Raw genomic sequence first — 11,467 nt, forward strand, 5'->3', positions numbered from 1 at the left:
GAGATCCATCTTCGTTTTTCCGTACTAGCTTCTTCTACCTATACCGCGATTGAAGCACCTAAAGGAGAATTTGGTGTCTTTTTGGTCAGTAATGGAAGCAATCGTCCCTACCATCATAAAATAAGAGCACCTGGCTCTGCCCATTTACAAGGACCTCTTACGATTTTTTCTACTTTCTTTAGAGAAGTGATTGATATCAAAGAGAGTCTCATCAATTATGTTTAAAGTAAAGAATTTAAAAAAATATGCATGAATTACATAAATTCATGTTTACAAGTCCTTGTTGGCATTGCCATTGTGGAAACTACAAAAATTTAGGGCTCCCCTGCAAGGGCTACCTTGCTGGACTTATCTCAAGTAGCTTCTTCGCTTGGTCCAGAAATAAAGTTATAAACAGATATACACATGCACCATTTCATGAGATAAGAGTCATAATTACTTCAACATAAGTTTTCGATGGCGATTGAATTACTTACAGACGAGTACGGTTCCGAACACGACCGAGATCTTGCCATGAACTGTCACCAAACCAGCTTTGCCAGCATCTTGCAACTCTGTTTTATATACGGAAACAAATGTTCCTGCAAAAAAACAATAACTGTTTCATGCTTTTATCCTTGCAGACAACCCACAAACAAGGCCTTTACAACAGCAAACAACAAGCAATTGATGCTTAACCTGGTTTTACATTTTGAAGCCCTAATGTTATACATGTTATGTTCTGGAAACTGGCTTGCTCCAATTTATTGGTAGTAGCAGCAGACCTTGATGTTAAAAAAGCATTCGAATTCCATAAATGTTTTTCACATTAAGGCCAAATAAAGATAAGAGAACGAACAAAAGTTCTGGACATCTTCAAGTAATCAGGATCTAGAAAGGATCGAATTTGGAGATATACTAATTAATCATATCACACATCAAACTTATTTACAATAACAAGTATAAAGTTCCTCTATACTAACTAGTTCCTCTATACTAACTAGTTCCATGTTATAAGTCAAATGTTTATAATGCCATGGCAACCAGATGCTAAGGCAAGATAAGACTGATTCACGATGTTCGGGGTTTAAACTTTTAAACCTATTAAGATGCACCAGAAGAATGATAAGATGATTGATATATCTGTTGCGGAAGACGGCTATCGGATAGAGCAAAATTGCAACTGATAATTTGATAAAATAAAAATGAAGATAAAAGAGACACAAAATTTACGTGGAAAACCCCTAAATAGTATAGGGTAAAAACCACGGGCAACGATCGATGAATTTCACTATGAGAAAATAGGAATTACAACTTCTCTCAATCTACCAAGGAGAAAACAATGATAATTCTCTCTTGATAAAAAGGAGAAAACAACTCTCAAGAAACTATCTAAATTCTTTAGTATTGGGAGAAAGCTAGAATGATTTGGGATGGTTTTGAAACTAAATGAGCTAGGGTATTTATAGTTGAAGCTTAAGGACTAATTTATAAATACCATAAATTATTATGACTAAAAATGATTTTACCATTTTCCAAAAAATTCAACAAATGCTAGCTAATTTTCGGTGCCATTAATTGTGCATTTCGGTGCCATGTGCTCCGTTCTTGACTTTCAACAATCTCCAACTTAAAGATTTGATTGGAACAATCATAGCTTCACATCATTCTTTCTACCTTGTACCTTCATGTTGCTTACGTCTCTGACAGGCCACAAGAGGATCGACACCATGTAAATTTATCAGCATTGATCGCTTTCGTCATGAAATATGCTATGTTGTCTTTGGTATGGATCTTTTGCATATCTACCGTCATTTCTTCCACCTTTTCACGAATGAAATGGTACTGAACTTATATGTGCTTTGTCCTTGAATGAAATGTTGGATTCCTTGCTAAATGCAAGGCTCTTTGACTGTCACAAAACAAAGAGACATACTCTTGATTGTGCTCAATCTCCTCCAATAACATCTTCAACCAGATTGCTTCTTTACTGGCTTGTGTAGCTGTTACATATTCTGCCTCTGTTGTGGATGTAGCCACAACTGACTACAATTTTGAAACCCAACTTATAGCTCCACCAGCAACTTTGAACACATATCCTGTAGTAGATTTGTTTTTATCCAAATCCCCTACATAGTCAGAATCGACATACTCATTGATAAGTAAGTTTGATCCTCCATAACATAATGCAACATTTGAGGTCCCTTTGATGTATCTCAGGATCCTCTTTACTTTATTCCAATGCTCTTTGCCTGGATTCGCCATGTACCGGCTAACCACTCCCACTGCTTGTGCAATGACTGGTCTTGTGCATATCATAGCGAACATTAAACTTCTCACTGCCGATGCATATGGTACTCGAGACATCTTCATCCTTTCTTCTTCACTGCTAGGACTCATACTGGAGGATAATTTGAAATTAATAGGAAGATGGGTAGAAATTTGCTTACAATCTTGCATGTTGAATCTTGACAAGATCTTCTTCAAGTAATTTTTTTGTGAAAGCCAAGTCTTCCTATTACTCCTATCTTGGTGAATTTGCATCCTTAGAATCTTGTTTGCTAATCCCAAGTCCTTCATTTCAAATTCTCTAGCCAGTTGTGCCTTCAATTTTTCAATATGATCTTTGTTGGGTCCTGCAACCAATATGTCATCCACATACAATAATAATATAACAAAATCATTATCACCAGACCTCTTGAAATAAGCACAAGGGTCTGCATTAAGTCTGTTGTATCCCACGCACATAATGAAGGAATCAAATCTCTTATACCAACACCTTGGCGCATGCTTTAGACCGTACAGAGATTTGTTCAACCTGCAAACCAAGTTCTTCTTTTCTTCTTCTTCAAAACCTTCAGGCTGGAGCATATAAATTTCTTCTTCAAGATTTCCATGAAGAAAAGTTATTTTAATATCTAGCTACTCTAGATATAAATTCAATGTAGCACACATTACCAAGACTACTCGAATTGTTGTTAGTCGAACCACAGGAGAATAGATTTCATTGAAATCAATATCTTCTTTTTGAGCATATCCTTTGACCACCAGTCTTGCACGATACCTCTCAACTTGATCGTCACCATTTTGTTTGATTTTGAAGACTCATTTGTTACCAATTGGCTTCCTTCCTTATGGTAGTGGCACAAGGTCCCATGTATTATTTTTATGAAGGGTTTTTAACAGAGGACGGTGAGCCATCAACATACCAGGAGGCAATAAACAGCTCATATACTTCATTATGGATGATGGCGATGCAAGAAGAAATCGAATCCCTTCATAAAAATAATACATGTGACCTTGTACCACTACCACAAGGAAGGAAGCCAATTGGTAACAAATGGTTCTTCAAAATCAAGCGAAATGGTGACGATCAAGTTGAGAGGTCTCGTGCAAGACTGGTGGTCAAAGGATATGCTCAAAAAGAAGGTATTGATTTCAATGAAATATTTTCTCATGTGGTTCGACTAATAACAATTCGAGTAGTCTTGGCAATGTGTGCTACATTGAATTTACATCTAGAGCAGCTAGATGTTAAAACAGTTTTTCTTCATGGAAATCTTGAGGAAGAGATTTACATGCTCCAGCTTGAAGGTTTTGAAGAAAAAGAAAAGAAGAACTTGGTTTGCAGGTTGAACAAATCTATGTACAGTCTAAAGAGAGTGCCGAGGTGTTGGTATAAGAGATTTGATTCCTTCATTATATGCCTTGGATACAACAGACTTAATTCATACCCTTGTGTTTATTTCAAGAGGTCTGGTGATAACGATTTTGTTATATTGCTGTTGTATGTGAATGACATGTTGGTTGCAGCACCCGATAAAGATTATATTGAAGAATTGAAGGCACACCTGGCTAGGGAATTTGAAATGAAGAACAAAACCTTTTTTGAACATAATCTGAGTGCCAATTGGGACGTCTTCTCACACGATCTGATTGACGAGTTGTTGGAGCTTCAGAACTCTCTGGTTCTTGTTCATCATGTGCTGGTTCTGCTTCTGAAGAATCTCCTTGTTCAACCTCCTTTTCCACATATATCTGTGTAGTCTCTGACTTTTCAGCGCTATCATCATCTTCTTTTCTTTGTAGTTTATCTTCTACAAAGATAACATCCCTACTGATGATCACTTTGCGGGCAGTGGGATCCCACAAGCGATACCCCTTGACTCCATCAGCATACCCCAAGAATTTTCATTTCCTGGATTTTGGATCCAGCTTTGAGATTTCTTGGGATTTGTACATTACGTACACAATACTTCCAAATACATGGAGGTTTGAATAATCAGTTGGTTTACCAGTCCACATCTCCATTGGCCTCTTCAGCTTTATTGCAGTTGATGGAGCTCGATTCACCAAATAACAGGCGGTATTGACTGCTTCTGCCCATAATGATTTTTTCTAGGCCTGCATCCCTCAACATTGCTCTTGTTCTCTCTAACAAGGTTTTGTTTATCCGCTCTGCCACTCCATTTTGTTGAGAAGTGTTCGCCACTGTGAACTGTCTTTTGATGTCTTCTTTCCTGCAAAAGTCAGCAAATTCTTCACTTGTATATTCTCCCCCATTATCTGTTTTGAAACACTTGATCTTATTTCCAGAATCAAGTTCCACCCGCGCTTTGAAGTTTTTGAAGTGGAAAACACGTCTGAGTTCTTCTTAATAGGGTACACCCAACATCTCCTGGAGTAGTCATCAATAAATGAGACAAAATATTTTGCTCCACCTAGGGATGTAACTGGTGCTTGCCATACGTCAGAGTGAACCAATTCTAGAACACTTTTGCCTTTAGAATTTGACGTGTTGAATTTCAACCGGTGCTGCTTACTTGTTATGTAATACTCACACAAAGTAAATGATACCTTTGTTAAGCCTGGAAGTAGCTTTTGCTCCACAACGACTTTCATTCCTTGTTCTGACACGTGTCCAAGTATCTGATGCCATAGCATTGCAGAATCTGAACTACATGAGGCAACAAAGGCTTCTGCTTCTTGCAAAGTCTCTCCCTTCAGCATGTACAATTTTGTTGCTATCTTTTTGCCTTTCATCACTACAAGTGCTCCACGGAACACCTTCATGATTCCTTTCCGTGTTTCAATTTTGCTTGCATTATTATCCAACAATCCATAGGATAATAAATTTTTCTTCAGGCCTTTCACGTGCCGCACATCTCGAACAACTTTAATTGTTTCATCATACATCTTCAATTTGATGGTTCCCACGCCAATGATCTCTAAGGCATGATCATTGCAACTATACACAGATCCTCCTGAGACAGGTTCATAATGATGGAACCATTCTCTTCTTGAGGTCATGTGATATGTTGCTTCCGAATCAATGAGCAATATATATGCATATCTCTTTCTACCTTCCACGGTGGTTGACGCTTCACAGCATAGAGCATCTCCATCATCTGAAGTGTTTACAGTATTGCCTTGTGGATTGGAGTTTTTATTTAGACTCCAACAATCCTTCTTCAAGTGACCCTTCTTTTCACAGTTGTAGCACTTTAAATTCTTCTTGCTTCTCGACTTCGGTCTACCATGTTTGTGACTGCTGCTTTGGCCACGTTCTATTGATCTCCCTCATATCGTTATCAACGCTTCTGCTTGTTGCATATTTACTTGTCTGTCTTCCTTGTTCTAGCGCCGATTTTCTTCTTGTAGAACAACATCTGTAATGTCATCGAATACTAGACTGGTGACATTACTGTTTGTCAAGTTGATGATGAGTTGATCATACGAATCAGATAGACTTTCAACAATATCGTCTCTGAGGAAACATCAAATTCAACATATTATAAGCTGTTCAGATTAATTTTGGCTTTAAGTGTACCAAATACTGTATAAACTAAATGAAAAACATTGGTCAAATGTCCAAAGGTTGCTTAAAACTAACCTCAGCCCCTCCTGGCATACAAGCAATTTACTTTCGGGCGAAAACTGACTTTTCACAGTTTGTAAAAATTCAGGGTTGAGTTTTGTAAATGGCAACCCAAAGAATAAGCCTGCAAAATTATTGTGCAGGGTCCTCTTTATTATTGTGCCTGCACAAACAGAACAACTCAAATAGAAATGAGTGAAGTCCCTCTACACAATTATATGGTACTTAAAATTTGAGCTGAATTTAGATGGAATAAAGATAGAATGTTTCACCAGGATCATTGTCTTTGTTTTCAATGAAAAGAGGCACGTGATAACATGATTCAATATGAGCACGATCGAACTGAGATTTATCACGGATATCAACAACTGCATAACCCTCAACTGCTTCAAGTTTTTTTGCTTCTTCAGCATTTACAAAATTCACTTCTGCTCTAATACTTCAGAGTTCTTTCCGGATAGGTGTCCCTGAGATGGTTCTTCCATGGTGGGTTTTAATTTCCAACAAGGTTCTCCCTGAATTGCTGGAAAAAAGTCCCAATTCAATACAACAAATATACCAACAAAAGGTTCATGCATACTGCAAATCAAACGGCATTGAACAAACTACAAAACTTCATGGTCTTTCATGTTATACAGTTCCAAACAAATTATACAGAAAAATGTAAGATTGGGGAGAATGCACGTAATTCCACATATGGAAACTCGGAGGATCTACCATGTTATATATATATATATTTCGAGCATTCTGATTTTCTCAGAAACCAAACGCCAAACTCACAAATTAGACTTCGAAATGAAGCGATTTCAACTTAAAACTTGCTTCTGATCGTCATGAATCTCACCAAAAAAGTATAGAACTTCAAAAGCACGGGCTAAACAGGCACCTTTACCATGTAGAAGAAAGGGAAAAGTAACAAGTAGTAGAAATTCCAGCCATTGGAGAATTGAAAGAATTATCTACTAGCTTCTGTTGCAGCTGGTCCTCTCTGTTTCTCTTCAGAGTGGTTAACTGGAGAGCTTAAAATTGAGGATAGTCACGAAGTGGTCCAAGAATTTGGAAGGGGCAATGGGTTTGTGCCACGTGTATATATAAAAATCAGATCGTAAGTCATTTTCCAAAAAACACAAGGGAAATTCTGTTGACCAGAAAAATGTTTTACATCGACCAATCAGTTTTACTCAACCCAAACATTGGAAAATGAGAAAAAATATTTTCCGAAAAACGTTTTACGTGAACAAACGGACCCTAAATGTATGGTTTACCCAAATATATATTTGCCTGGCTTAAGCTTTGATCCAACTTCCAAAATGCTCCCTTAATCAATAAGACGCGATTCGCCCAAGGGAGCTTGCGGTTCATCCTTGGGAACACGATTTCAATCTGTGAATATATTTTTCGTGGGGCCATGCTCATCTCACTTTATATACTTGTGATGCAAGTAGAGCCTTTAGACAATAAAGCAACATTGGCTATAAAAAACACACACACGTATTTTGACTAATAAGAAGTGTAGTGCAAATGCATTGAACTAGAATATTAAGAACCGAGTATTTTCCTGATGCTAGTTCCTCTCATGAACAAAGAATATCATGAAAGCATTAATCAACAAGCATCCTAGATTCAATAGGCTCGGAAACTGTCATCTATACCATGGTTTTGATAAATGATAATGCATTTTTATTCAAATCAAACATCCTTGCTCTAAAAGTAAAACAGCCAAAAAGGGGACTATTTCGTTTTAATGATTTTTCAATGATTTTTCATTTTAATGTAAAAAAGAAAAAAGAATTTCCAGGAGCAATTGAAACTATTTCGCAGCTGCGAACCAGCAATGCCTACGTTGCCAACAATCGAAAATAAGTAAAATAATTTTTCAAAATGCTAACTTAATTATCGCTTAAATCCCATCGCAGCATATATAGTAAGGAAGAAAAGAGGACAACAAAGGAATAGATCAAATCAAGCGAACCAGAGGATTAGATTAGGTTTGTGAAAAGAGAACCCTAGACTATGCAGCTGATTCAAATACACATTCCAATAGATTGACAACGATAACCTAAAGGAACAAATAGTGCCAATTAAGGAGAAAAAAAAAATACCTTTTTGATGATACTGGAGAAGACGAAGTGAGAGTCAGAGTTTAGCTCAAATGCTTTAATTTTAATTAAAACATATTAATGAACTCTTATGTAATTAATTATTGATTAATAATTCAAATTCTTTTAGTTTACCGAGTTGAATCAATCTGAGGAAATTATCAAGTGGATAACAAGATTTATCATGGTAAAATTCACCAGCAATGAAACCATGGAATATTACTTGTCAAAATAACATGCAACCAAAATTAAAAGCTACTGAAATGGAATACAGAAACTGCAAAAACAAATAACGTGCGACAAAAAGAAACATCTGAATCCATACAATGCGTAGACAAGCATAACTTGGTAACCTCACTTGCACTCGACAACAGCTTCAGCAGCCCGTCGAGGCTTGTTTTTGCGCCTGCTACTGTTTTGCCGGTATCCAGCCGTTTTAGTTAAATCATCAGTGCTCGACTTTGTTGTAACGCCGTTCCCTTTCTTGATCGAGTCTATGTTTTCTTTTGCTTGAACAGAACTTTTCCTCTTCCTCCCGTTCTCCGTGGCGGCCAGATTTTTCATCTCTTTGGTAGGAACCGAACCTTTTATATCTTCACCGTCTTCTTCAGCCTTCTCCACTTCATCTTCATCGATATCATCCCTCGTTTGCTTTTGCGGCCTTCCTCTTCTCTTATAAGCCGGAATTTTTTCATCTTCACCGCTTCCTGGGTCATCGAGAGAAGAAACAACATTCTGCTTCTTTGCTTTTGCTCTACCTCTTCTCATTGTAAAAGAACCACTTAAACAACAATTTCAGACCACTGAAGAAGGTTTCTGCAAAAACAAAAAGATGGATTCAGTGCAAAAAATAGAACATTAAGTAACAAATTAAGTATGAAAATACAAAGAGCAGACTTCAACCAGTGACATCAAATATAATTGAGCATATCATCAGTTGACATACATAAATCGAATAGAAATGCAAGGCCTTAAAACATTCATGCAGTCATTCCATTATTCCAACAAAAACATTCACCCCCTTTCTGCCTTTCAATCAGAAAAATCCAACAAAAGAAACACCATATATATATAAATACAAACACACACACACACACATATATATATATATACGTATATGTATATGTATTGTATGTTCAGTCTCCTAAGGAACCTTGTAAATCCACCTAAACCAAAACTGAAACTCTTCTTTGGGCTCAGCCAACAGCTGGTTTCCCCCTATTTAATTAATAAGAAATGCATTTCTTAAAGAGATAAATCATTGTATACAAATAGAGTAAATGGAATAAAGGATTCAGGGCAAATCAATCTAATTTCAACCTGAATTTAATCTAAAAAGTTCACAAGAAAACAGATTCCAAAACCAAACAATCACAAGCCATACAATCTTCAAGTTTGAGCAACCAAGAAAGAACAGAGAAAATCTCCCCAGTCCATACAAAATCCGTAACTTCAAAAGTTTCATGTTATTTGCTTTCCAATATAAGCTCATATCATCTTCATTGATCCAAGGTTCAGAAAAGTAAAAGTTTTTCATATCTGATATACTAAAAGATATAGAACAGAGAAAATCTCCCCAGTCCATACAAAATCCGTAACTTCAAAAGTTTCATGTTATTTGCTTCCCAATATAAACTCATATCATCTTCAACATATTGATCCAAGGTTCAGAAAAGTAAAAGTTTTTCATATCTGATATACTAAAAGATATAAAATCTATGACTCAAAAGAAACATGTATCTCTTCATCGCCAAACATAGCATTAACTTCTCGTAAATGATAAATCAATACAACATGAAAGGAACATTTACATACCTAGCTTTTCCTCTTCTTTCTATAAACAACTCTATCACCATCAATATAGAAAGAAACAAGGAAAATGAAGCTGATCTTGAAACATACACCAATATCCTGCTTCCTTGAAACAAAATCCCATTTTTCAGAATCTCATTATACCAGTCCAAGAAGTTACCAAAACCGCAAGGGAAAAAGAAAGGCCGGGCCTTTGTTTCTTTCAAAGGTTAGTGAAGCAAACAAAAGAAGAAAAGAAAGCTTTTTTCTTGAAAAAAAATATGATCCGAATGAGAAATAAAGAAAACCCAGATCAGATAATATGGTGCAAGTTAAATGGAAACCATTTTAACAGAGTTTGAAGCCATGGAGCACAGAATGCAAGGTTGGGAAAGAGAGAACCTGTTAAGAAGATTGGTTTTTTATTTCTCTTTGGTGTCCGAGAAGGGTTGTTCTAGTTCTAGTATTTGAGTTAGAAAAAGTATATTGTAGGGTAAGTAAAAACTAAAGTAGAGAAAGGTTAACAGACATTGCTTGAGTCCCCACTGTCAACAACAATTTGTCTACTCTTTCAGATCATCATCATTAATCTACATCGACCCTGGTAATGTTGACTGCCACGTGTATGGTGATCGTGGCATAACCTCAGTATAGCCAGGGTCTGTTTTGTACACAGGATACTTTAAGATTTTTCTTTTTGTTTTTCATATAGCTGGATACAGATTGTAGTGTTGTGTGCTGAGAGACTTGATTTCAGCCATACAAGCATGAGTGAATTTCAAAGCTAAAACATTACATAAAGGCGCGTCGAATAAACATTGGCTTTATTTATTTATTTATTGTATTTTGAAAAATGGATCCTTATTTATTCATTTCAGCTCATTCAAATCAAGTGTAAGTGTAGGGGAAAGTATCTGTTGACATGACCTAAAATCCAAATTAGCTGACCTATTTTTATGTGTAATAGGGTGAGGGGAGGTAAGGTAGTAGGTTGTTCCTAACGTAAGGTTGTGAGCAACTTTCGTAGAAGACCTCTTACAGTCAGAATTATGAATTGCCCACCATGGGACTCGATCCCACGATCACAATATTAAGAGTGTTGCGATCTATCAACTGAGCTGGACGGGTAATTCTGACATAACCTAAAATCTCTTATCTTTTTTATACCGTAATTTATTGTTTGTAATTAGGTTATAATCGTCATTGGAAATTTCCAAAATAAAATTCTTCACATGGAATGATAAATAAAAAATGTCTGTATCTGATGAAATGGGTCTTTCTTTGTAGTTGAATGGTTTTCTTTTTCGTAATTCATTACAAAAGATGAAGAAGCCTTTTTTTAATTTATTACTAAAATAGTAAAATAAATTAAGTGTCATTTTGATTATCGAGGATGAAAAAAGGATTAGACTTGGGCTGGAGAAGTTATGTTTTATTTTCTCAAGTTCCAACAATGGACATTGTTACCTTATTGAAGCCCGTAAAGCAAACTACCAAAACATTTCATATTTTATAATTAAAAAAAGAAAGTAATATAATAATTGTTATCTGCAGTTAACAAAACTCTATGTTAGTTATCGGATAAATCTGGTGGAGAAAACATAAATACAATCAACTAAAGATAAATGTTATCTGCAATTAATCAGCTGCTCTTCATAGCTCACTCTGTTCTGCTCCGGGGGTTGATCGATACAAAGTTTCGAGATAACTACCTAGCCAG

General features: G+C 36.2%; 1 protein-coding gene and 1 pseudogene across 1 annotated transcript; both read right to left on the reverse strand.

Moving 5' to 3' along the window:
- Positions 1 to 244: 244 nt before the first annotated feature.
- Positions 245 to 6,910, reverse strand: LOC120153364 (annotated as a pseudogene).
- A 1,254-nt stretch (positions 6,911 to 8,164) lies between these two features.
- On the reverse strand, positions 8,165 to 10,153 carry LOC120155329. The gene is made up of 2 exons (XM_039166884.1): positions 9,772 to 10,153; positions 8,165 to 8,772 (listed from the first exon to the last, which is right to left on the reverse strand). Exon 2 carries the CDS (start codon positions 8,722 to 8,724, stop codon positions 8,311 to 8,313), a length of 414 nt encoding a protein of 137 aa, XP_039022815.1. The 5' UTR covers positions 8,725 to 8,772; positions 9,772 to 10,153; the 3' UTR covers positions 8,165 to 8,310.
- Positions 10,154 to 11,467: the final 1,314 nt, after the last annotated feature.

This window comes from Hibiscus syriacus, unplaced genomic scaffold (genome assembly GCF_006381635.1).
Source record: "Hibiscus syriacus cultivar Baekdansim isolate YM2019G1 unplaced genomic scaffold, ASM638163v2 tig00002840_pilon, whole genome shotgun sequence".
Lineage (NCBI taxonomy): Eukaryota > Viridiplantae > Streptophyta > Magnoliopsida > Malvales > Malvaceae > Hibiscus > Hibiscus syriacus.

Excerpts from the sequence above, each read along its gene's own strand:
- LOC120155329 (XM_039166884.1), bottom strand. The coding sequence starts at position 8,724 with ATGAGAAGAGGTAGAGCAAAAGCAAAGAAGCAGAATGTTGTTTCTTCT.